Below are 27,882 nucleotides of genomic sequence, written 5' to 3' on the forward strand. Positions count from 1 at the left end.
ATGTCAAAGGGATTTCTTTTTTACAAATTAGTGCAAATGTATTACATGTTTTAAACATAAAATAAAAATATTCCTACACAGTGTATTCGCCAGTATTTAAATGCACTTTTGTTAACAATTATAGCATTGAGTCTGTGGTTAACTATTAATGTGAATTCTAAAACCAAGTGACTGTACCAGTGATGATTGAATACCAATTAAATTATTTATTTTGATTTCACTTTTTTTTATTTTTTAGATAATAATAAAGAGATATCTTGGCATTAAAAAGTATTTTTCCCTCAGTGTCAACAAGCCCACTGTGATAAAATGCTTATATGGTTGTGAGTGTGTGTGTGTGTGTGTGTGTGTGTTTGCGCGCTGGTGCGTGTGTGTGTGTGTGTGTGTGTGTGCGCGCGCGCGCGTGTGTGTGTGTGTGTGAAGAAGGAAGTCAATAGGTGGAACAGGCAGAAATCTAGAATTATTAAATTCTTACAACTTAAACATCTCAAAATCTAATAACTGGCTACTTTTCATGTTACAACGTAGAATTTATGTTTAAGAAATAATAAAAACAACAATAATAAAATGGGGCCCCAAAGTGTAAATTATTGGAAACTGTGATTTTTTCCTTTTAATACAATAACACAATACACAGTTACTCACGAACGCGCTTGTACAAGAGGGTCAGGGGCGAGACGCGCACGGTATTTACGTGAGCGTGCACGAGTTCTACTTCCTGACCACGGTTGTCATATGACTTGGCCTGTTCATACGCACTCAGCGCAGATCAGTTTACACTTAGACTGTTTGATTTAATTAAGCAAAATAATAACAATGTCTACATTAGTAGCGAATCGTCCCGTGGATCTGAACGGCCCTGAAGCAGCGGCGCGGCAGCACGCTCAAGCCGTGGTCAGGAACTACATCTCCCAGCCCAGACTGAGTGAGTGGCGTTCACTTTTCATTCATACAGCTAATAGCAACAACACATCTGGCGTTTCTCTAGTTTTATTCTCTTTATTGCTCTTTAATATGCATTTTGCATTTGATCGGGGTTAACCACCAGCAGGATAGAGCTTATCTATTGCTAGTGTTGTGTCATATCGGAGTCAAAGTAGCACAGCTGTCATGCTAACACTAGCTTGAGCTGTTTATAGTAACGTTAATCGATCAGCACCTTTGCCTAAAAAGATATATATATATTTCTTGACCGGTAATTGTGTAAATAAACAAAATTATTGTTGTATTTAAGCTAATTTTAATAAAAAAAATGGAATAACCTTTGGTGTCTTTGAAGGTCTAAGCAAGTGTAAACATGCTAGCTAGCCAAGCAGGATTAAATCTCATTATTTATAGGCAGATCGCTTAATCTGAGACCTGAAATCGAAAAACTACAATACATCCTATATTTGTTGTTGGTATATATTTATATAGGTTGGTATTTGACTGTGGTACATGAGTTTTTGAAGGCTCCATCTGTGAATGGTTTATTTAGCTTCATAAGTTAAATACTGATAATGTGGTCTATGTATTTTGTATATGCAGTTAAGGTGTGTATTTGGTAATCGTAATGGATGTTTTTATGATTTTGTTTTCGATTTTCACGCAATAGCTAATGCACACAGAGAGATGGAGTGATGATCCCTCTCATGTGACATTATCACGTGACACCCAGCCGCGCTGCTGAATAATGTGCAATGAGGAACCTTCAGCTCCCCTCAAATCATGTGACTTTTTTGTAACAGAAAAAGTTACATCTGTTTCTTTTAATAAGGCTGATTGAAAGCCCTTGTTGCAGAGGTGTAGTCATTTTTAATGTTTATTCATAATCTTTCAAATGCCGCAAAGGAGTTTACTGTTCTGCATATTTTCCTCTGGAATAATGTTAGAATATTTTAACTACCAGGTTGCAAAATAGTGTTTATCATAATGATTCTGTCAGGAAGTTAATTAACAAATATACATGAGAGTATTGGTTTGCCAGGCTCTAATTTGACTGTGTGATCACTGGTTCTGCTCCATCTTTTAATCTGCTCGTGCTGTTTTAGTCTTATCAGAAATATGGGCTACTGAAGAGTGCTTTTCATCCTGGTCCATCATGTCTTATTTGGGGGTCATTCTGGACCATTTGATTGGACAAAGTGGTGTACAGGATGAGTCAGTCATCAGTTTTTCTGTAGGGGCCCCTGTGCTGTATATTGTAAGTGTGTGTATGCTTAAAGTGTACTTTGTCAATGTTTAGGAGTTGCGTGTCATATAGGTTGCTAATCTGAAATCTAATATTATTTTTGAGGTCTGTAATGCAGTGCAATATATGGTCAGATTTGAACCTGGCACTATCTATAACAAGGGAAAAAACTGATTGATGCAATGGTTACCGAAATGGAGGAAGTAGACCCTAAGTACACTGTTTAGTGCGTATGACCCAATTTTTGCAAAATTGTGTATTTTTCTTAATTCTTTTTAGTTGTTTTACACCGCTGTTCAAAGGTTTTGTGTTAGTAAAGTTTTCTTTTAAAGAAGTCTCTTATGCTCACTAAGGTTGCAACTATTTGATCAAAACAAGGTTAAAAAAAAAAAGTAATACTGGAAGTGTACAATTTAAACGGTTTTCTATTTCAATATATTTAATGTATGTAATATATTTTCAACAGCCATATATCTATTCTTTGTGACCCATGACCCTTCAGACATTATTCTATGCTGATTTGGTGCTCAAGTAACATTTACAACAAGTTATATAACTGATCATTCTAATAATTTAATACATCCTTGCTGAATTAACATTAATTTCTTTCAGAAGAAAAAAAAACCTAATAAATGTTAGTATACTGGTTTTGAGTTTGGAGGTAGAGATTGAGATTTTTCTGCGTTGAGGTTAAAGGAAGTGTATATTTTATTTATGGGGGAAGTAGGATCCTATGAGACAAACACTCATAGGAGATGTACCGGTATGATCAATGATTGCTTTTTTCCATTTTATCTTTTATTGTAGGTCTAGCTGTAGTTTTTTTTCCTAATAACCTATATTTTATTCTCTCCATTTTTCTTGAAACCTCTCAATATCCTGCATTCAGCCTGCTGAAACATCAGATGACGCCACATAGTCACTGGCATCTCTCTTCGATAACAGAATTTGACTCTTGTGTACGATGTTTCAGCACTTGAGTAGTTAATTTTGTTTACCCCTTTAATGGAGAACCTTGCTAAAATTACAACTCGTCTGGCATCTTTCTCTCATTTTTCCCCTTTCATGTGTATTATTGATGTCATTCACTGTAAATCTCATTAATTTAGACCTCAAAACATACTGCGGAGCACAGGTAGCATGTTTCTCCCTCTATTTTTATTTTAAAGAGTGTCAAAGGAAAGCTCAGGCTAAAAGCCTCTTAGCAAACCAGGAAGAAAATAAATTACTTAATGGAAGAATTGAAGCCTTCCCTTCTGAAAGCCAAAGAAGCTGCATGCGTAAAGACCCCCGATCTGAAACGCCTCTCAGGATACTGTAAAAAAAGCCTCTCTAATGTAGGCATGCCAGATAGCAGCACCATTTTGTGCCTCATCAGTTGCAGAGTGCATGCTGATAGTGGGCTGTGATTGAAGGCAATGAAGACTGATGGGAAGGCAAACACATAGATCTGTACCCATGAGTCCCTGCAGTGCCTGATATGGCATCACAGTCGAGAGGCCGTGTCCGTGAGTGCAGGTCTGATTGGTCCTGCTTTGTCATTTAAAAAAAGGCTGAAAAACCCTGAAAGGACCTTCAAGTTTAAAACTTTTTTTTTTTTTTTTCAAAATGTAAAAACAAGACAATAATATTGAGGCCATTGAAAGGACGCAGCAGCAGGAAGGTATTTTTGCATTTTGTTACGAAATGTTTGGTATGTAGAGAATGCAGGTTTAGAGTATATCAAATATTTGCAATTTAATCAAAATTTTTTTTCCCCCACATAACTTTTTTTCATCGGCTGGTGTGTTTAAGTAATTTGTTAGCATGCTTGTGCCCGGTCAAATTTCAAAGATGCCTGTTGAAACAAACAAACAAAGTAAACGTACAGTGCGTTCATCTTTTTTGTGGAAGCAGAGGCCTTTTTTGTCTTAATCACGTCATTTGCAACAAAAGCAATTAACCCAGACTGTCTGTTCGCTTTGTTTTAATGCTGAATAGACGTTTAAATGTGCTGAAAAGACATTCAGCATGGTAATGGTATTTCTGTGAAGAAACAATTACCCGTAATGACATGGTTATAAACAAATCTTTCAGATGTCTCAGCCCTCCTTTATTTTATCCACTGTTTCCTGTTGCTAAACCTTTTGTCGTCCTGTAATTAATCAATTGTCGTGACAGGGAAAAAGAAAGCCCCCGGTGGGCGTTTGACTTCATATTGCCATCAAAGAAAAGTAAATGATAGAAAAGTATAGAATAGTCGACTTTCAAAAATAGTATCCAAGTATATACAATTATAGACTACTTAGATTTAAAAGGGGAAAAAAGCCTTTTTATCCCATTATGCGCATCACATAAGACGCACTGCTTTTCGTCCTTTTTGATCTATGGTTATGTTTTAAAAGCATGTTGTATTTAAAAAAAAATAATAATTGTGTGTTTTTAGTAAGCTTTGAATAAATGGATGCAATTTTGATTACAAAGTTTTAATTCTGCTATAATTTTTTACATTTACATACGATTTCAGCACAATTTACAGAAATCATGCAAAAAAAAAAAAACAGATGGAGGATGATGCAGTTAAAAACCTGACAAGCACATTACAGAACATGCAAAATGTTACATAGTTACATAGTATGTGTTATACAATTAATTTTTAATTATAATAAAATGTTTCATTTATTTATAAATATGATCTAAATCTAATCTAATTACATAATACATTACATGATATATTTAATTCTAATAATTTATTTATTTATTATTTATTCATTCATAATTGTTTTATCTGATATTTATATTTTAGTGTGTGATTTAAAATCTAAGATTAAGTTTGTATAGAGGATAACGATTTATAGTCTTTAGTCTATCTTAAAACGCCTGATGATTGTCTATGAATTGTCTTTCATTGTCTTACTCATTAAAAAAAATGCAGAATCTTTTTTTCTTTTCTTTTTTTACAGTTTACATGTACAGAAATAATAGAAGAATTAAAGGTGTTAAATACGCATTTAACTCATGTCTAAAGTTTTGTGTGGCTATTTTATTTTTTAAATCAAGATTTTGAGACACGAAAGTTAGGTTTGAAATATTTGGTCATGTCAGTCATCAAAGAGTACTCCATTCCCGTGGAGTTGAATATGAAATATGACAAACAGCCTAAACTTCCCTTGTCATAGGGGGCCCGCTTTGGACTTTTGTTATAGGTCTGTTGCTAGGCAGCGTATGGGTGAAAACCCGCCTATCCCTGCAAATCACTCTCAAACTGTTGCAGTGACATTACGGCTGTTTCGATCTATTGTAACTGCACCACTTTGCCACCTCTCCTCGAGAGGCAGCAGGGTTAACCAGCTGTCTCAGTTTAGCTGCACCCCTTCAGTCTGCATCCCGCCAGGACACACACACAGATTACAGCTCTTCCCACCGTTCCCCCCTCATACAGGCACACACACATACAGTCGTCTGATTACACATGGCCCAATCAGTGCATGCAAGTGGGGAGTCCTCCGTTACAGCCTCTGCCTCTACCTGTGGGGTTAAAAGCATTCCTGTTTGATGGGGTGTCATCACTGTGGAGGTCTTTGTTAGGACAGATGAACAGCCATAATTGTGCGTGTATGTACGTGTCCGTCTTTATCACACTATCTGTGTGTTGCATGCAGGTCTTGCTTTTGTTTATTTTTTAGAGGACTTTTAGCGGGTGGTAGCTTTAGTAGTTTTGATATGTCAAGTTAATTTATTTTCTCATTTAATCCTAATGTTGCGTTATTCCAAACGTAGCTTCAGACTCAATGCATCTCTGAAATGTCTCTTGAAAAGGGCATTACATTATTTTCAATAACAGAAAATTTGTTTATTTTATAATTTAACATTTATTTGATACTTTTTTTATTCAAAATGTGTAATTAATTATCACATTGACTATTTTCTGGCCAGTGACTTTTCAGTTCATAATCACACAGTAAAACTCTTTGCTGGGGAATTGTTCAAATTTAATTAGCTAGCACTTTTTAGTTATTCAAGGAGGCTATATTAATATGTTAGAGTGTGAAATCATGAAGGCCATCTCCAGTTTGTCATCCATATTTTATGCATGCAAAATGATCATCTTTCAATACAAATTTTGCTCCGTTTATTTTGATACGTAGTGCACTAAATTCAAAACCTGCCCTTCTGAGTGTGAAGCACATTGTGCTGTCAGTGCCGTAATTGGATTCCCTCTGTTAGCATTGAAGTCCAAGAGAATACCATCAAGGTCCCCTGTGCGCACTGATTCTTTCATACATCTATCTATCGGTCATCCAGCGTTTCTCCCTTTTTTCCTGAAAGGATTTTATTGTGTCCCCCCAATTTTAACATTTGTTCAGTGTTCATCGTATTTCTGAATAGATGTAACACTGAGTTCAGAATCCGGCAGCTATTGTAGGTATTTATAGGGCTGCGGCCCCAATTATTGTCACAAAAATATAGATTTATTTATTTATTTATTTTTCACAGAAATGCGCTAACGTGCATTTAATCAAAAGCACAGTTATACGTTTTGTGACATTTATGTTTGCGACGACCGGTCAGTTGAACATTGTCCATACTTGCAGAATAACTGCATAGTTTTGTAGTGTTTTAGCAGGTGGTTCAGTTAAGTTTGTCATTGAATATTTTTTCATCTATACAGCTTAAATAGTCTGTTCATTATTCTCTCAGTCAGAATGTAGATGTCATATCAAGTCTCCAAATTATGAATCTGAGTTATGAAGCCATTGCCAACAGGTTCGATAATTCGATTTTGATGCAAAATCCACTTTGGTGTCTTCAGAACAAATTTTTCCCTAGAATTTCTTAGGGGAAAAATAGTTGTACATTTAAATCCCAGTCTTCAATTTAAACCCTGACTGTTCCTTATGCTTTCAGAGATTGTCCATGGAAGGATACGGACATTTGTCCCCTCCAACACTTTTGCAGCTAGAACACACAATGCCTCAGAATTCATTATCAAGTGATATGTTTCTCTTATTGGTTAAGTTTAGCGGGTGTCATCATGGCGGAACTGTGTGAGCCATGTATGTCTGTTTAATGACAGTTGCATTTGTGTCTATCTGATCCCAAACATGGGGCAATTAGCGCTCTCTTTTATTACGTCTTATGGGAAACCACTGTGGGGAATGCTCAGCAAAAAAAAGAAAAAGAAGCACAGGAGGATGTGCATGAATGAGACAAGCCTGCCACCTTTGCCTGTGCTTTTGTATCGTTAATTCAGTTTCAGTGCAATGCTACCAGCCCCCAAAAAACGCCTGTACCACCGTACCCCCTACCCCTCGCCGTCAGTGCTTCTCTTTCACAGCAGAGATGGAAATGTGTTGGAATGCTCCATGCCTCCTTTCAGCACCAATTGAATGGGCCCTTTAGTATTTCACACCAAGGTGTCCTTCAGGGCGCGGGGTCAGGCTACCAAAACAGCTTCTACTGTCGGATTAGAACCAATTAACATCTCGGCACACAAAAGGGCCAGGCAGCTCCATAGGCCTCATGTTGACCCGCTCTGGTGTTGCATGCCTAGCCCTCGGACCGACACACTCAAACTCAAGTGTCCTGGGAGGGGTGGGGAAAGTTTTTCAAGCCTAATGGGAAATGTTGCTACTTCACACCATGTGAATGTATAGCCATTTTTTTATCTTTATTTTACAAGGCCTCTTCTGAGGCACTGAGTCCTCTGTGTGTGGAGTTGAAGTGGGCCGCCATCTTCACCACAGAGCTGGAAGGCAATTGGCTCAAGGTTCGCCAGGGTCGTTTCGTCACTCCCATTTTTTTTAAATTGTTTTTGTTTTGCTTATGATCAGATTTTTCGTACACTGTACACTGTTTTGTTCATTTATTCCAGCATATTTAGGTGCATGTTTATTTTTGCTTCCATTATTTGACTAAAAAACAAGCGGCGTCCTGTTTTGGCAGAGCAAATTAGCACCTGCGTGCCTTCATTTAGCGTTCGTCTAATGTTGTGCACAATATCGGAGCATGTCAGAAGCTGTTTGAGTAAAGATTTCAGCTTCTCACTGTTTCCATTAGCAGTTTGTGTTGTGTTCGAGAGACTTTGAAGGGGTTGATGTACAATTATATGGCTGCAATTTTCCAGCCTCATAATTATGATCACCTCTCAGTAAATAGACATATGTATCTCCTTTGGAACATATGGGCAATTTGTAGGGTAAGTGTAGCTATTAAATCCATTTTATAAGCACCTCCCGGTGAAGCACATACTGCAATTTGTCTGGGCAAAAAAGGACTGAGGGAAGGGAAAGCCATAATGTCTTGAAAAATGATGGAATTTGCAGGAAGCATGCATTTTAGGGAGTTTTGCGAATTTGTGGAACGCATTTGTTTTTGTGTGTTTTGAGAGAGCGAATATTCAGTGTTGGGGTGATTTGACTACTGTTTTTTTTTCACTGTAATAATGACAATTATGAGACTCATTTATATAGGGATGACGTGTTGCTCAGGGAATCATCATAATGGGAGCTGAAGTCTTTCACCTGCTCATCTTTTTTGTGGGATTTCTTATTGTATTAGACATATTGGAAGACAGCATATAATTTTGCTGTAATATCAGCAGTCTATAGTATTCATGGTAGAATAGAATTTTGTGACAATACTTAAATGAAAATAGTTGAATTTCAATATGATAACAATTTTATTTAAATTCTATTGATAATCATCTGACCAAAATACAATATGTACAAAAAATAATGTTTCCATAAGTTTTATTATGTATTTCCAGTGTTGTATTTCCATATGTTTTCAATGCATAAACTAAATTTTAAAAGTTTTTTTTTTTATTATTATTTATTCAGGAACAGAGAATTAAATTAATTACAGGTTGCAGTAAAGACATTTGTTACAAATTATATATATTTTTAATAAAGTCCTTCTGTTTATCGAAAAATCCTAAAACAAAGTATCACGCTTTTCATAAAAATATCAAGTAGTTCAGATGTTTCCAAAATTGAAATGTTACTTGAACAGCAAAACAGCATTTTAGAATGATTTTGGAAGGATCATGTGACACTGAATATTAAGTGGCCTTAACTACTGTGTACTTGCATTTAAATTAATCATTTGGTACGATGCACTTATTGTGTACATATGTTTTTACATTGTACTTATATTTTAAAAATGCATGTAATTGCATGTTACCTGCATGTAATTAAATCTGTAATTAATTTCTGTAATTACATTTATAATTACACTGACCCACCCGTAACACCTTAACTCATACCACCAAATTTGTCTCCAATAGCAGTAAAAGTGTTTTCAATACAATATGAACAAAATACGTACATTGTACTTATTTTTAATGTACGTACGTAGTAGTATAACGTGGGACCAAAGTTTTAATTGTATTTGAGGTCAAAACAATGCAACATGGGTTATCATGAGAGACTTCTTTCAAAAGTATTAAAAACAAACAAATGTCTGATCATAGTGCGTGTGTATATTTAACTCTTGCATGTATCACAACAAAAACATAAAGCCATATATTTTTTATATGGTAAAATGTATATAAAATGGTAAAATTTTATATATTTTTTACATATATTTTTTATATTTTATACTAATTGCAAGGGGGAAAAAAACTTAAGGATAGAACCATGTTTCTCTTTTTCACCCTTCCTTTTCTCCTCAGCCAGTAAGGAAAGTCATGATGTGCAGGTGTGTGTGTGGGAAACGGCAATAGTGCACTGACAAATGATTGTGCTGTCTGAAGCCTAATTAGTGGCATAGTGTCTGCTCCCTGTGGGGCTGCTGTGTTGGGCGTTAGAGACGGTCCATTCTCATTTCCTACTGCCTTTGATATTAGACTGCAGTCTTGCGGTGCACACAAAACCGACACACTGAGGCGAGATGGACGACCCAGAGCAGACAAAGCGGACTCTTCTCCATCTAGCGTGCACAATCTCTCTCTTTCACACACGTGTATACACACACGCTGAAACAAAGTGAAAGGACATACACCAAATTGGCTCCTGTGACAGGACGGCTAATGTTTTCCCATGCAAAGTAAAAGGCCAAAACTAGATCACACCCTCTGCTGCTAATGAGAGCCCACCCTGAGCATGCACCTGCAGCCTGGACCACAAACACTGTCTGGCTTTCCATAAATAAACTTAAGAGTTCATTTAAATAGCACTTATTAAATTGAGGAAATGAGAAAATCTAGTTTTATTTTTGCTTCTGCATGATTAGATTGGATGGAAAAGAAGGCATTGTGACATGTTGCAGGTCAGATTCGAACCTTTGTCATCTATGAGCACCAAAGCTCTGGTTTTTAGGAAGGTTTCTGAAGGATCATGTCACACTGAAGACTGGAAATAATGACCAAATTACCAAAAACACTTGGTTTCTTTTTATAAAAATGTGTGTTCCTTTAAAAAGCACTAATTATATTAAGGAAATTAAAAATACATATATATATTTTTTTTTCTTGCTTCGGCATAATTAGTTAATTAATTGAAAGATTGGACAGAAATTAAGGTAATGTGACAGGTTGCAGGTAAGACTTGAACCTTCCTCACCCAGATGAACACCACAGCTATGACTATTAGCAATTTCTCTCTCTCATGTCTAATATTTCTGTTATATTTTGGGCATACTATGCTGGCTTTCTGAGTCATTGTTTAAGGAGTGATTCAGGAATCACATGAGCCTCAGTTATGATGTGGGGAAAAAAGTGGCATCTTAAAGAGATAGTCCACTCCAAAATGAAACTTCTCATCATTTACTCAGCCTCATGTTATTCCAAATGTATATGTATTCCTTTCTTCTGCTGAATACAAAATAAGATATTTTGAAGAATGTCTTGTAATCAAACAGTTTCAGTTCCCACTGTCCATTCAGTGTAGGTCAATGGGAACCAAAACTGTTTAGTTGCCATCACTCTTCAGAATATCTTCTTTAATGTTCAACAGAAGAAAGAAAGTCATGCAGGTTTGAAACGACATGAAGGTGAATAAATGAATGATGACTTCTGGATGGACTGTCCTTTCAAAGTGACATCTGTGCCCCACTCTCCCTGGCCTGTTAAATGAATGTAATAGTTTATATAGACTATATGAGACTTTTTGGGCAGCTGGAACCATCATAAATTACCATAGTCTGAGCCACGTAATTGTCCCTCATGGAAGGGTGTAAGATGTCGTCCCCCATCTTGACATCTGCTGAAAAAGCCACCTTGAATGTGCTAACAGTATTCTTCTAGTTCTGACATTTGGACATGGAAATTTATGAAAGCCATTTAGAATGCTCCAGTAAAGGTCACTGTGTACAATTAGATGCACAGGTGTCAAGAGAAAGAGTCCTCATTTCCATGTGATTGTGGGCTTTTTTAGCAAATTTCATGCACTTTTTTGGTAATAGCTATTGCTTACAGTTGGTATATGCATTTGTGTGTGTGTGTGTGTGTGCGCGTGCCTGGACTCACGCCTGTCAAAAAGACATGCAGCAACGTAGAATCAATAAAAGTTCCCCATATGTCTGTTTAGTAATTGCATGTTTGCTATTCAGGGGTGTTTCAAATGGTCAAATAAAAATGCAAACTGAAGGTGTAAATGTGAATATTAATTTTCAGATATTATATGGCTTCCTTTTGCAGGTAGTAAAAAGTCAGAAAAATAAATGTTTGTTGAATAAGTTTTTTACATATTGTGTTGTTTTTGTCATCCTCAGCCTACTCTACTGTTTCTGGTGTAAATGGGCCACTGGTTATTTTGGACAATGTCAAAGTGAGTACTTTTCAGTGTTTACAAAAACTAAAGCATTTCAAAATATGCGCGTTGTAAACTTGATTTTTTTTTTTTTTAACATGAAATTTAAATCTTTTTATAGTTAAACTTCTGAACATTATATTTTCTATTATATATATATATATTTTATGTTTAAGCAATAACATAGTTAAAAATGTTGTATTAAAAAAAAAAATGTGAAAGATGCTTTTATTTTATCAGAACTGCTTATGTTGTGAAATTTTATTAAAATGTAAAAATATATGTTTTTTTTTGTCACTTCTTTCTGTTATGGTACAGCTGAATTAACTTTAAACTGTTAAGTTAAATTGACAAAATTACCCTGCATAATGAATCGACTTTAGAATGGTGTTGTATATTGATCCTCATCCTAATTTCTGATTTTATCCCATTCCTCTAGTTTCCACGTTATGCAGAGATCGTGCACCTTACCCTACCCGATGGGACCAAGAGGAGTGGGCAGGTTCTGGAGGTCATTGGCACCAAGGCTGTCGTTCAGGCACGTTTTCATTCAGAAGCATTTTCAGATGTTTGGCCAAATATAACTGTTCTCTGTAAAGATTTGTTAGATATGAATATCTGCTGTTTCTAAGGCCAAGATCAGGTCATAACTGAAAAATATTTACATTTTGTGCCCATCAGGTGTTTGAAGGCACCTCAGGTATCGATGCTAAGAAGACCGCATGTGAATTCACTGGTGACATCCTGCGCACACCTGTGTCTGAGGACATGCTTGGTAAGCATTTAACTAATGCTATTCATGTATTGATAGTCTCAAAGTGTTTTCTACATAACCAATATGGATGTCATGAAAAACGGGTCATTTTATTTCAGGACGCGTTTTCAACGGGTCAGGTAAACCCATTGACCGGGGTCCTACTGTTCTGGCTGAGGACTATTTGGACATCATGGGTAAGAGATTTATGTATTTATTTATTTATTTTTTACTTTATGTAACTTTTGCAGGAACACGTGTCTTCTTGAGAGGGACATAAATGATTGAACAATTCTGTGATTTCTTTTTATTTTTTATTTTTTACTCTTGGTCTGTTTTAAATAAAAATGCTAACATTTTTTAGCTGATTTTAGATTTTTAAAGTTTAGGCTGCCACCAGCCATGTTAAATGTTCTTTGTCTTTGTTTGTGCGATGTGCACTCTTAGTCTGCAGCTTACTGAGAGGCCAGCATGCCAGAATATGTTCATAAATGCTTCAAATTCCTCCTTGTTGATATTTGAATGTTTTGAGATTTTTCTGTGCTTTTTAAGCCATTTACTGACCTCATGACCCTGATCTCTGCTAAACTGAAATGGCAAAGGTGACCTTTTCAGCTATCAAAGGTATACAATGGCGATTCAGGGCAACGTCTGAATGAGCTGAATGGATGAGAGGGGGTGTAATAAAAGGTTGATCAGGCCTCAAGGTCACACCACTCCAAATGGTGTGTAGCACTTTGAAATGCTTTAACGAGAAAAAAATTTTCTAAAATATAAGCCTTTATCATTTGTCATGGCCATTGTGGATAGTTTAGCCTAAAGAATTCTTTTTTTTTTTTCAGCAGCCCTCTTTTCCTTCTTTAGAAATAGAAGTTGTACTTTGTACCGGATTTTTTTCCCGCTCAGGTGAGATCACTGTACTCTTTTTGACTCTTCTTAGGTCAGCCCATCAACCCTCAGTGTCGTATCTACCCCGAGGAAATGATCCAGACTGGCATCTCCGCTATTGATGCCATGAACAGCATCGCCCGTGGACAGAAGATCCCCATCTTTAGCGCTGCGGGGCTACCGCATAATGAGGTGTGTTTGTAACAGCACAGCCAGTGCATTATACAGCATTAATTTTTGCTCTGCAGGTTGGCATCCAATATGAAATTTTGTTTGGCTGATATAAAAAAAGTGGCAGGTAATTCCTGTTTTGATTTTTTTTTTTTTTTTTTTTTTTTTTTTTTAAATGCTTTGATTAATAAAATAAACAGTGTTCATTTTTAATAGAAATCTTTTTACATTTAATAAATTAATTAATGTATATTTTTAAAGCTTACCCTCAAACTTTTGAAAGGTAGTGCATCACAAATTCCACAAAAATAGGAAGCAGCAAAAACTGTTTTTAAAATTGATACTACTACTACTAATAATAATAAATTCTTAAACGCTAATCAGCATATTAGAAAGATTTCTGAAGCGTCACACAGTAAATAATTCATATTATAGTATAATCTATAGAGAAATTAAAAGAACACTACATGGTATTAAATCTGGCCTTGATTTTGAGATGAATGGTATTGGATAATTATTATACTTCATCACTAGCACACATTACCTGTACTTTTGTTTCAGTGCATGGTCACGTCACGTTAATCGATTCATCTTGTTTTTGCATTCAACTAGTCCGATTTTAACGGTCTTTGACGTGCACTGCAGAAATGTGTCTTTATACCCAATTCACGAACAGATGATACAATGCAGGCCCTGCTGCTTGCCAGTGTGTTTAAATAATTTGAATAAAACCTAGAGGGATTTATTTAAATTCCCTCATTTGAGGTGTTTTGATCAAACGTAGTGCTTTATTGTGCAGCAGTGAGGCAGCCACAGTGCCTTTTTCTGTATTACGCTTGCAAGTGAGACAAGGCTGTGTGATTAACGTTAATTTGAGAGGGATCTGTGATTGATTTCACCCTGTGGTGTTTCTGTGGAAATAGTGAGGTGGGTCAGAGTTCATTTCATCACATTCTCCTCTCATGTGAATGCGGGAGGAAACGCTATGATTTCGAGAGCTCTAGAGAAAGCAAACAAAACCAACCACTTAGTACTGATCAATACATCCAGTACATGCTTTAGGTCAGCTGGATTGTTTCATTCCAACATGAGTATGCTGTCCTTGCTGAACTTAATAATATTAAGAACCATAAATGATTCTTGAAATCTAAATTGGTTCCTCAAACTTTAAAAGGACAGAGCAGGGGTCATAAATGATTTCTTTGCTACCAACTCTTTATCGCATGAGTTATGGAGAGGAATACACACGTAAGTAGGTACATAATGTTCAAGTCAAATTACAAGGACTTTCGTTGTATACAACACCACTCTGTTCATTATTATAAAGATGTTTGCGTTTGTCATTTCTGTCCCAGAGATCATAAATAGGCTATTATAGTCGGTTATTCCCTCCAGCTATGACTGTAAGTGACTCAGCTGCAAACTTATCCGCCTTCAGGCTGGAAAATGAATGTAATAGCCCACGACATGAGCTGTTAAGGATATAAGTAGGCTGTCTTGAATTGTAGGAAGTGTAGGAAGGTCAATTATGTCTACCATTTTTGTCGCTAGTTTACTAGTCTGGTTGACTCTCATAACTATAATTAATTTTGTGTTAAATAGGTTTTGTGAAGTTGTTCTTAGTGATTCAAGGTTAAATCATTTTTAAACCTCACGGCCATTGTTTCAGCCTCAGTTTTGGCGCAGTCTTTGCAAACAGTTTCCACCTTCAGTCAAGTGCCTCCAACATTCAAAGACATGTACATTTCAGTTATGAACAGATGATCCATAATCATTTCCAAATATTTAGAAAAACATTGTACATGCATTATACATTACATCTAAAAAGCATATCTTCATTTAAAGTAATTATTTTTTGCTAAACAAATTTATATATATATATATATATATATATATATATATATATATATATATATATATATATATATATATATTAGGGGTGTAACGATACGCGTATTCGTATTGAACCGTTCGGTACGACGCTTTCGGTTCGGTACGCGGTACGCATTATGTATACCGAACGGTTCGTTGGAGTAATTAATTATATTTGAAAAAAAAAAAAAAAAGAGAGAGAGAGAAATATAATGATATGCGTTCAACAAGGTAGCCCAATAACCCAAACAACGTAACAGGCAACGCCCCTGACACTCCCGAAGAAGAAAAAAACACCATCTTATATGTTTATGTTAGGCTACTCAGCAGGCGCTCGCTCACTCAGTACGCGATGAAGGCTCGTTGCAAAATAGCCAATGCGTTTAACAGACTAGAAATGAGAAGATCCTCCAATAACCAACAGGTCTGGTGTTTGGGTGCACTTTGGATTCCCTTTAAGCTATAATGGTGATGGCAAGAGAGTGGTGGATAAAAAAACAATGGTATGTCGCATCTGCAACATGACAGGGTACACCAGCGGGAATAAAAAAAAAACAAAAAAAACACCAGCGGGAATATCTGGGATATATGCGTCAGTACTATCTGGGAAAAGACGAAAAAAAGGAGAAACATGCACGCAGCAAACTATCCCTGCAGCATTTAGACACTATAGCTTACAGGGAATCCAACCCAAACACCAGACCTGTTGGTTATTTTAGGATCTTATATTTCTGGTCTGTTAAAGGCATTCGACATTTTGCAACGAGCCTTCAGCGCGTGCTGAGTGAGCGAGCGCCTTAGGGGCCGTTCACATATCGCTCCTAAAAACGCATGGAAAACGCTAAGCGCGTCTTTCTCCTCCTTCCCAAAGGCTTGGGCAGAAGCGCTCATGAGGCGTCTGTCTTTGCTAAGCAACAATGACGTGCTCTCTCCATGAGACGCGGAAATTTCAGCGAAGGATAAATGGATTTGCAGCTCTAAAAATCGCTTGCAGTAGCTCCGCTACTAAATTTATTTCAAAATTGCAATCCATATACAACTATGATCAGCTGATCCTTCATCTTGGCTGAGCTCTCAACGTTGTTACGGGAAAGGATGAAGCTGATTGGTTAGTTCTTGTCACATGACCCGCGGTGCGCTTGCGGCATTCTGAAAAGTTGAGATGTTTTTACATTTTGCTGTATCTAAAACGTATCGAACCGAACCGAACCGAACCGTGACATCAGTGTATCGTATCGAACCGAACCGTGAATTTTGTGAACCGTTACACCCCTAATATATATATATATATATATATATATAATACCAAGAGTAATTCTGCTTTTGCGCTGCTAATTGAGAAGTATACAGTGTTAAAATGTTCTGCTAGAATGTTGAAGTGAGTTAAGGAACAGAATTACAATCGCTTCAAGAGTTAACAGTTAACACAATTACAAGTGTGAAAAGTACAGTACATTCAGATCTCTTCCATGTCTGAAGAAACCTGTTCCAGGTCTTAAGGAGTGAATCATCAAGGAAGAGAGAGTACTGAATTTTGTCATTGCAATAAGAAGAACAGGACAGTAGTTAATGAATTGGATTAAATTGAGGGAAAAAAATACCGTTTTCAGTATATAGACTTTGAAAAGAGCATAAAGCTCTAGTAATTGTCAGTTCTGAAAATATACGATCAAAGGCCAAGATTGAATGGTGTGAACTTCCAACAGCCCAAGTGTAAAGTGGGTTTCAGTGTCTCACTAATGAAGCTGCTGTACTGTGATATAAAAGTTTCTCGTTTCATTAAACCGGAGTCATGGGTCACAGCCGGCTTTATCCCCTCAGAGAAACAGGTGTTCTGGGTCAGAGTTCAGTCATGGGTCAGGCTCGATTAGACGTCCAGGACCATTATATTAAGTGATAAGCGTGAAATTCCTCATGCTTGTGGTCTTAATCTCTTTGTTGCAAACACACGCACACACACATATTGTACATAATAGAAATGGGCATTTTACCCCTATAGTGTGTTATGTTCAATATGCTAAACAGATTTTTTTTTTCTTATCAAGTAAAATAATATTGGAGATTCAAATAATGTATTATACACCACCGTTCGCAAGTTTGGCATTAGAATTATTATTATTTTTTAAATGAGTTCATACTTTTGTGTCACAAGAATGAATTAAATAAATCATAGGTGACAGTAAATACATTTTATAATGTTAGAAAACATTTCCATTTCAAATAATGCTGCTTTACCATTTCTATTTTCTATTCATCAAAGGACTCATCTGAGAACTGTTCAGAGAACTCCACAAAGAACTCAACATGATAAAAATAAGAAATGTTTCTGGAGCACTAAATAAGCCTATTAGAATGATTTCTGAAAGATTATGTGACACTGAAGAGTGAAGACTGGAGTAAAGGCTAATGCCATCACAGAAATAAATGACTTTTTATACATTTTACTAATTGTAAAATACATTTTACAAACATGCTGTTTTTACTATGTCCTTGATCAAATAAATGCAGCCATGATTAGTGCAAGGAACGTTTTACAAAAACATTTAAACTTACCCGACCCCTTACTTTTTTTAATCAAATTGTACTACTCTAACTTTTTTTTTGGTTCTGTGCTTTTTGACTGGTAGATTGCTGCTCAGATCTGTCGTCAGGCTGGTTTGGTGCAGAAACAGAAAGATGTGATGGACTACAGTGCAGACAACTTCGCTATTGTCTTTGCTGCTATGGGGGTAAGTGGTTTTCTGTCTCTTTATCTGTGCCAGTTTCCAAGTATATGTTTTTATTTTATTTTTATACCATGGTCAAAGCTTGTTTTACTTGAGGTTTCTTGCGTGTTCATTTTCTTTACAACAGTAAATCCTGTTTTACATCTAGGTGCCTATGCATTGGTCAACTGTTTTCATGACTTTCAGGATGCGTGTGTAAAATGATCCTCTTAGTGGACAGAATGTAAAATTGTGTCTCTTTTGTGTGAGTGGATGAATGTTGGTCCTTATAGGTGGCTTAATCCTGCTCTTCAACACCACCTTAACCTTCTGCCCTCACCTGTCAGCTTCCTCTCCAAACCTTTGTTATTGTCACCTGAGTGGCTGCGGTCTGTCCTCTCAGACGGGTGTTACTTGTGTCCGGTTTCAGGTTCGCCTGTGTATTCATGTGTGAATGGCTTCCATTAACCTGTGCTTGAAATGTCACTGACCCAGCCTTGTGTCCTGTGGCCAACGGGCTCCTGGTGCAGACTAATGCATTCGCTTTTGACGCCCTGTAACTCTAGATCTTGATTTCATGTGCCGGGTGGTCAAAATACTAAGCCAAAGGATTTTCCTTAAGCAAGAAATGTACTTCAAGAGGTCATTTTGAACTGAATTGTGGAGATTTTGGTTGAATAATGAACAAGAAAGTACCTGACATTGTTGGTTCTTTAGAGTCTGGTGGAACTGGAAGTGAAGGTCTTACTCTGGATTTGTTTGGCTTTTTACATGTTTGTTTGGTTTTTTTTTTTGTTTGTTTGTTTGTTTGATTGTTTGAATCCCAGGTCAACATGGAGACTGCACGTTTCTTCAAGTCCGACTTTGAGGAGAACGGTTCTATGGACAACGTGTGCTTGTTCTTGAACCTGGCCAATGATCCTACGTGAGAGTTCATTACAATGACTTCTTATGTAATGCAATTTGTATATTGTGTATAACATTGACTATTTTATTCTTTTGAATTGTTCTGCACAGCATTGAACGCATCATCACCCCACGTCTGGCTTTGACCACTGCGGAGTATCTAGCTTATCAGTGTGAGAAGCACGTGTTGGTCATCCTTACGGACATGAGTTCCTATGCAGAGGCTCTGAGAGAGGTGAGGATGATATCATATCCGTAAAATACATTTTCCTCATAATTGATATCAGAAGCAAGGTCCATTAAAGTACAAAAGCCTCAGATTTTTGAGAGAAGTATTTTAATTAGCTTCCATACAAAATAATAAAAAAAGATTGTTGCTAAAAAGTACTAAAATATATTTTAATTTAATTAAAATATATTTTAATTAAACCCCTTTCACACGGCACGTCGGACCCGCAATATTTCCAGAACATTGCCGGCTAGCCTTCTGTGTGAAAGCAACCACGTCCTGGAATTGATTACCGAATTGAACCCGGATCGGGGACCTAGTAACATTGCGGGGTTCGACCCGGTACGAGCGCTATGTGAACAAAAGCCAGATCTAATTCCATATCGAAGTGATGACGTGCATTATCGCGCGACTCTTTTACCGGCTTTTTTGAAGGAAGATCAACATTCGCGACGAAAACATATGTGCAAACTGAAATGAAGCAGAGATCAGTTAGTTCCTCACTTTCCGCGCTGACGCCAAGATCGTTTGCTTGCTTCAGTTAAAGTATAACGTGCCTAGTGTTGTCGACTCGTACATTACACCTCACACGCTGATGTCACGTGTCGTTACGGGATCTTCAAGGGTTGTGTGTGAAAGCACGCACATATACCGGGTCATCACTGGCAGTGTGAAAGTGCCAAATCTAGCGACCAGGGAACAATTACAGGAACACTTTACCCCTGTATTTGCCGGAATGGCAGTGTGAAAGGGGTTTAATATATATATATATATATATATATATATATATATATATATATAAATAAATAAAAATGTAATCCGAGAAGAATAAAATAATACACCTACTTTTTCCACATTACAAAAATTCATGGTGATCACTTAGGTGTTTTTTATTTCATTTTTTTAAGAATTTTACTTTAGACACTGAAGACTGGAGTTAAGTCTGCTGAAAATTCGGCTTTGACATCACAGGAATAAGTTATATTTTAAAACGTATTCAAATAGATACAGTGATTTTAAACTGTAACAGTATATCATAATATTACTCTTTTCACTGCACTATCGGATCAAATAAAGGGATTAGGCTATATTGGTAAATGGACAAGCTACAGGAACTCACTCAATGCATTTTTTAAGTATGTCTTTTATTTATTAATTTATTTACTAAATCTTATGATAAATTCAGCATTTCAACAAACATAGTTGAAGGTCTCCTTTACAGAGACATAATGCACTTGTATCTCATATAAATTCTTCATGTTGACACTCAAGGGAAAAGTAGGTTTTTCTATTAGATGCAAGGGCAAGCAAATCTGCAAACATTTTCTCTGCTTTTTGGTGATATTTCCAGTGCCCTGTTTCATCGCATATAGTGTTGTTCTCCGTTTGAATTTCATACCTGCTTAAACATAATTGACCTTGTCAAGTAAATAATCCTAAATCTCCTTATCTAGTCTCTATATCATTTTATATTTACCTAGCCATCGTACTACTGTGCACTTTTTAGGCTACATGCACAGCAAACACATTTATATTGCGTCATCATGTACCATATAAATAACTTTACTTAGCATCTCTCGACTCTGCTTAGCAAAATGAGTAGTTGACTGCATGTACAGGGCCATTTCTTTTATATCATATTCCAGCTGTTTGGGAGTCAACAAACCGATATGACGGCTATGAAAAGCACAATCTCGTGTAACAAAAGCACCGTAAACCTCTCTTGACATTTGAAACAATGTTTGAGGCTGGAGCAATGGCCAGTGTTACAGTTAGTATCGTGTTTTCTGCGTGGCATATGAAGAAGAGCCACTGTGTCCAATCTTAATGAATGGATTTCAGCGAGTTTAAAAATCGTGTTTTAAACAAAACCCAGTGTAAAATGTTATTGGTCACGCACACAACCATATACAGTAGAACAACATGCAGTGAATTCCTCTATATGAAAAATTACAAATAAAAAAAATTCTAATAAAACATTACAAAAAAAAAATGCTCTTGCACAAAAAATGATGAAAAACTAAATGTTGCAAAATGTAGTTTTGGAATTAAATCATGAGTGAATATGTTTAAAAAAAAAAATCAAGGTGGATGTTGCTAATGATTCGTCGCACTGAATGAGTGAGGAAAATGGAGTGTGTTGCATTAGAGACACTTGATACCATAAAGTGAGGTATTCTGCACATTTGAGTAAATTTATTAAGTAACCGTCCACATAACGGCAAAATAGTATGAGTTGTATGGTAGTGTGCCATTCTAAACCTAACAGTGGGATGTTTAGACAGACAAACAGATTCACATATACTTCATTCCATACTACATATGTTCCTCAGCCTTCCGAAGAAGTTTTATTTCTAGCAGCATCTCCTTTCTTCAACCCTAATGCCAGTGATGATCATTTTTGTGCCACAAACATGTTTTGATGTCTAAATGTGTCAAACGCATAATTTGAAATAGTTAGCGTGCATGTGAAAGGACCATTCATTCCTTCCTGTCTTTGTGCCGCTGTAACCTTGGGATATATTCAGTCCTGTCGAAGCTGCCTGCTTTGGCTCCTGCAATAGGCAGCCGCTTCCAAAGAGCGGCGGGAGCATTAACATTTAACTCCCTCTCCCATTCAGCCTGGTAAAGGTGAGGCTCAGAACAGCGTCTACACTTGTTTTAACCTTGGGAGAAGATCTGAGCGTATTTTCTGCTTATAAAAGCGCCTCGCTCTGCAGATGCAGAAGTAGAAAACAGATTAACATCATGTGACCGGCTTGAAATGACAGTCATTGATCGGTTGGTGTGGAGCAGATGTAACCGTTTAGTAGGGCTGACAAAAATCGTAATTGTCGATTATTCCCTTGAAATTGTAAATGCGGTTATAATTACGATTATCAAAATTTACGTTGAATGATGTTTATGCTATTGTTTGAAGCAACTGAATTCCATGTTCCATGTAATTATAAGAAAATAAAAAGCTGAAAACACTCGAGGGTTATGAGATGCTCCTGTGTAACTTCATACACAGAATTTTAATTAATATGATATGTTTTGTTTGTCTTATTTGTCTGGTTGTAGGTGTCTGCTGCCCGTGAAGAGGTGCCGGGTCGTCGTGGTTTCCCAGGTTACATGTACACTGATCTTGCTACGATCTACGAGCGAGCTGGAAGAGTGGAGGGCAGGAATGGATCAATCACTCAGATCCCCATTCTAACCATGCCTAATGATGGTACATGAACACACATTTTCATAGAACACTGATTTTTGATAATGTACCGTAAAGACATTTGATCAAATATTCAACTTCAGCATGTATCTCATCCTGTTCTTTTAAGCAGTTTGTTGAGAAGTGTGCTATTACTTTTCTATGAAACTTCTATGAAACAGCCTGGTAAAAATAAATGTAAAGAAAATGTTAACAAATATTAAATCATTTAACATTTAGTTGGTTACTATAGTTTTTTTTCTCCAGTTTAGTTATTTTTATTAATTATTTTTTTAATTAAATGTATTTTTAGTTATTTAATTTAGTTTATTATTTATTTTAGTTAGGTGTATTTAGTTATTTCAGTTTAGTTATTTGTGTTTTTTTATATATATATATATATATATATATTTAATTATGATTTTTTTGTTATTTATTCAGTTATTTGGTAAAGTTTAGTAATTTATTAAGATATAATGGTTTTTATTATTTATTCATTTATTTAATTTTTAATTTGTCATTTATTAAGATATATAATGTTTTTATTATTTATTCAGTTATTTATTAATTTTTGTATTTTTTATTTATTTCATTTGTTAGTTTAAGTAATTTATTTGGATATGTATTTAATTATTTAGCTTTATTCTAGTTACTTAGTTTGTTACAGTTCTTGTGTTAGTTAATTTATTAATTTACTTATTTATTTTTGTTAGTACGTTTATTTATTTTTTTAAATGAGGACATCCTGTAATCTGCCCTAACAAAGGTTTCGCAAGTTTTAGGTCACTTCTCAGTTTTGTCTCTAAGCTACAGCCAAGTACATTCACACATTCTTGCACACTTGATTGCTGGAGAAAATATATATGATTTGAATGAAGTTTCATTAATTTTCTTCAGTGATGAAAGTGTCCTTCTGCCGTTAAAACCTTGCTAGAATGATTGTGGATGGTCAATGATATAAAATGTGCACTACTTTTATTTTGTGTTCAGGCCAGAGACAGCATCTGCGCTCCGTAACTAGCACTCTTGATGGCTTTGGTTACTATAGAAACGTCCCTGTGAAGGACCTGTGTGTGTTTCTGAATGGGTGCTCCCTATAATAGCAGCACCAGGAAACCTCCATCTTTCTTCTTTCTTTGCCCTCTTATCTTGATAACTCGCTACATCTCTGTGCTGTCCAGAACACCACAAAATGACTATACCTTTTAGTATCTTTAGATCAAGTCTGCAAACTAAATGGTCTAAAAATGCTATTAATAACGCATAATAAAAAAATTAATTCATGACTAGAATAACAAGTTTTGACTGCATAAAAATGGTTAGAGAATCAAACTTGTAACCCGAAGATTGGGTGTGTGTTGTTCACTACTGTGCGTGTTACACACTTGGATGGGTTAAATGCAGATCATGCATTCTGAGTAATGGATCACCATACTTTGGCATACATCACTTCACAATTAAATTTTTGCCCCCATTTACAGATATCACCCATCCAATCCCTGATCTGACGGGATACATCACAGAGGGACAGGTGTATGTTGACCGACAACTGCACAACAGACAGGTGAGAAGTTTGACCGGTCACAACAGCTGAAAAGCTTTGTGTGATTAGAAAATTGGTTAGATGTACATAATCCACTTCAAAATCTGCAAAAGTACAGTAGGACTCATTAATGTGCTTCATACACATGAAATCATTATCAATATTTAATCATTCATCTTTAAGGTGAACCTTTTCAAAGTTACAATACAGTTTTTTTTATTTTCTTTTCATAACCAGACTCTTCATTGTTCTTATTTTTTTCTACTTCAAGATCTATCCTCCCATCAACGTACTGCCATCTCTCTCTCGTTTGATGAAATCTGCCATCGGAGAGGGCATGACCCGCAAAGATCATGCTGATGTCTCTAACCAGCTGGTAGATAAGTTGTGCAATGTTCATACCAAAGTTGGCCATTGAATTGTGATTTTTCAGGTTAATTCTCCTTCTGTTTTTCTCTTAATCCCATAGTATGCGTGTTATGCTATTGGTAAAGATGTTCAGGCTATGAAGGCTGTTGTGGGTGAGGAAGCTTTGACCTCGGACGACCTGTTGTACCTGGAGTTCCTGCAGAAGTTCGAAAAGAATTTCATTGCTCAAGGTACAAACCCCTAGCATGCGATTTTCTATATTGCATGCTCATTTACCTTATATAGGTCTAAATTTGGCAGAAATTAACCAGCCTTTAAGGGACCAGTTTTTGGAGGTGTTGTTTTATTTTAAGCAGAGATTGCCACGCTAGAGGATTTTTTTATTCTTTTTTTTTATTTCAAGGTCTCTAAACCGTGTGTGTATGCCAACACTATTATGTTGTATACTGGAAACCACTATACAGCATCTATTTCTATCAGCACCTGCTCTTGCTCTGTCATAAAGCTCTTTCACCTCAGTGAATATTCTTCTCAATGCTGTCGCTCTTCAGTGTGGCACGAGGTGCAAAGCCCTCCGTCCCCATCAAACCCTCCACTTCACTTAAAAATATATATATATATGTGCATCTTTTATATTGATCACAGCCCTATTTTTGGGATGAAATCTCTAATAATGTCATTTCTGTCTCATTACTGTCAATGTTAGAAAAGGACATGAGTTCCACTGACACATGTTGGACTCCAACAATCTCAGTTATTGCTTCTATTTACAGAGAACAAAACTTCCCATGAGTGCGGTACAGCCTCTGACATATGAGCGCACAATTAATTTATAAATTTATGCCAATTTAAGTCTATGGGAGTTTTAAGGTTTTTGAAAGCTCCCTTTTGTTAATGCTTTTTAAGAAAACCGTAAGACTAAACCTTTATGTATAGCATACGCAAGTCAGAACAGTCTGGCGCATACATTTTGTAACTGATTGAAATAATAGATATATGTTTGGCCATGGCTCAAAGCTGATATAAGTCTTTGAGTATGTGACAAATGATTCAAAAGCTATAATGCATAATAAAAGCTTGAGTGTTATGTCATGTGGCTTTGAGTTTATGAGGTATGTGTCTATTTCTCTAGGTCCCTATGACAACAGAACCGTGTTCGAGACGCTGGACATCGGTTGGCAGTTGCTCCGAATCTTCCCCAAAGAAATGCTGAAGAGAATTCCTCAGAGCACACTGGCCGAATTCTACCCGAGGGAGTCCGCTGCCCGTCACTGAGCCTCCTAAGACCACTACAGCTTCTGGAGGCCCGGGCTAAAGGTCACATGACCTTTCTCCCTCAGAAAACCTCATCCCTTGTGTCCACCTATACTCTGACAAGTGGTGTTTAGAATTACAGGGCATAACTCTGGGATAATACACATTTAATATGCGTTTAAAAGGTTTCAGAAACATGTGTGACATTTATCCCATGTGTTATTACCACCAGAGATTATTCCATTGTCCCCCATTGTTGTGTTATACATGTTTGTGTGTGCTTTACTGTGGATAGAATATGTAATCGTGATTTGCTTTTGTTTCACTGTTTCGTTTTGGAGATGCATACAATTTCCTGTCGTTCATTTCTTTTTTTTCTTTAAGAATTTGTTTTTTGGAGAGTTATTTCACTAACCACAGCCTAAAGAGAATATTAAAAACATTTGAGCTCAAAGGGAAAAATTCACATCCTCAATTCATCACTGCAACAAGTGCACAAACAAAGTCATATTTTGAAACAAGTGCACAAACCAAAATCATATTTTGAAACATTCCCTTGCAATTCATGAGAATATTTGATTTACAAATTAATTTAGGCCCCTTCCCTTGAAAATAAACACTTTTATTTATTTTAATATCCAAAAAACAAATCCAAATGAATGTTTGCGTACCAAACTTAGTTTGTGTTATGCTGACGGACAGGTAAATGATAGGTGTTGAATGATCATATAGTGTGTATGCTTGTCAGTGACAGCTGTTATTTCCCTGTTAGAGGAGGATGGAGGATGTTTACAACATCTGTGCTTTGAATTATGTGCTGAAATATGAGACTGATTAAACATTCCCCTCTTACTCTGTATGTGTAAATGCGTTTTACCTGTGTTGATGGCTGTTAAACCTGTCAAACCTCTCAGATTAATTAAATTATATTGTTATATCCTGATTGGCTGACTACTTCAGTTATTTGACATAATAAATAGCAATATCAGTTGAAGAGAATGAAAATGCCAGTTGATTGTTTTCTGTGCTTAGGGACTGTTCTTGCAAAAATCTACCAAGATAGATAGTTTTAACAATATTATAGCTCCTTATAGTTGGTTTTACTTCAACTTCTGGCACTTTTATGCCCCAGTGGGTTGATTTTACTAAAAGTAACAGATTTCATTTTGTTAAATTATTTGTGCTATTATTTAAATGCTTTTATGTTCGATTTCATTGTTTTACTTGTGTCTCAGATTTATACTGTTAATATATATATATATATATATATATATATATATATATATATATATTTATATTAACAGTATAAATATTATTTTATTTTTTTTACTGTGTCTTATTAGTGTGGCCTCATTTTATAAAGGTCCAAAAATCTTGCCCCCCTTTTTATTTTATTTTTTTAACTCTGAATTTGTTTAGGGAGGAGAGGAAATCTAAAATCTGATGGGTAAAGAAGACTGGAAAAATGAATGTAAATATCTATTTTAAAATGTATTCTTATTATTGTTTGTGTAATGCGTAATCTAATAATTTCAAGGAACTGAGCAAAAAGTGAAAATTATAGTTATTGTGTGTATTACTTATAAAATGCTATTTTATTCTAAAAATATTTACAAGTCATTTACACCACCAAAATTTCCGCCACATAATGCTGTAAAACATAACATTATTTAAGATATGAAAATTAAACTCATAGAAATATCCATGATTACCAAGGAAAAAAAAGTTTTTTAAACGAAAGTGTGTAAAACTATATATTTATTTATTTTCTCAAAGTCCATACTAGGTCTAGAACTGTCTATAGTTGAAAAACTACAAAAAAAATTGTGTAATTTGTACTCTTATTTTTTTAGCCATTTTTGATTGTACCATGTAACCACTTTTTAGTAACTATATTCGAGGGAGAACTATGGTTTGCGAAGTAAATTTTTACTTTAACGGAGCATGCTGATGACCATAGGTGTGTGACCAGGTGTCATTTCCTGTGTCTCTCGCGTTACGCTTAACCTGGAGTTTTTAAATCCGTTATCACAGGAACTCTCAATGGCGTCAACAGGAGAACAGAAAGAAGTTACAACACTCTTGTTACAACAATCTTGA

At 36.0% G+C, this 27,882-nt stretch overlaps 1 protein-coding gene across 1 annotated transcript; it reads left to right on the plus strand.

The window, feature by feature from the left end:
• The first annotated feature begins 693 nt into the window (after positions 1 to 693).
• Positions 694 to 26,725, plus strand: LOC128031659 (V-type proton ATPase subunit B, brain isoform). Its single transcript, XM_052619986.1, has 14 exons — positions 694 to 925; positions 11,864 to 11,919; positions 12,341 to 12,439; positions 12,583 to 12,676; positions 12,775 to 12,852; positions 13,596 to 13,735; positions 18,214 to 18,315; positions 19,119 to 19,216; positions 19,309 to 19,432; positions 22,490 to 22,640; positions 24,098 to 24,180; positions 24,431 to 24,535; positions 24,629 to 24,758; positions 25,661 to 26,725. The coding sequence occupies exons 1-14, from the start codon at positions 817 to 819 to the stop codon at positions 25,801 to 25,803; spliced, it is 1,512 nt and encodes a 503-aa protein (XP_052475946.1). The 5' UTR covers positions 694 to 816; the 3' UTR covers positions 25,804 to 26,725.
• The last annotated feature ends 1,157 nt before the right edge of the window (positions 26,726 to 27,882 follow it).

The sequence above is a fragment of the Carassius gibelio genome, chromosome A17, assembly GCF_023724105.1.
Source record: "Carassius gibelio isolate Cgi1373 ecotype wild population from Czech Republic chromosome A17, carGib1.2-hapl.c, whole genome shotgun sequence".
Lineage (NCBI taxonomy): Eukaryota > Metazoa > Chordata > Actinopteri > Cypriniformes > Cyprinidae > Carassius > Carassius gibelio.

What these genes read in the sequence shown, in the direction of transcription:
- LOC128031659 (XM_052619986.1), top strand. Translation starts at nt 817, where the DNA reads ATGTCTACATTAGTAGCGAATCGTCCCGTGGATCTGAACGGCCCTGAA. An exon ending in AACCTGGCCAATGATCCTAC is followed by an intron (nt 19,217 to 19,308) that starts GTGAGAGTTCAT and finishes TGTTCTGCACAG; the next exon opens with CATTGAACGCATCATCACCC. An exon ending in ATGCAGAGGCTCTGAGAGAG is followed by an intron (nt 19,433 to 22,489) that starts GTGAGGATGATA and finishes GTCTGGTTGTAG; the next exon opens with GTGTCTGCTGCCCGTGAAGA.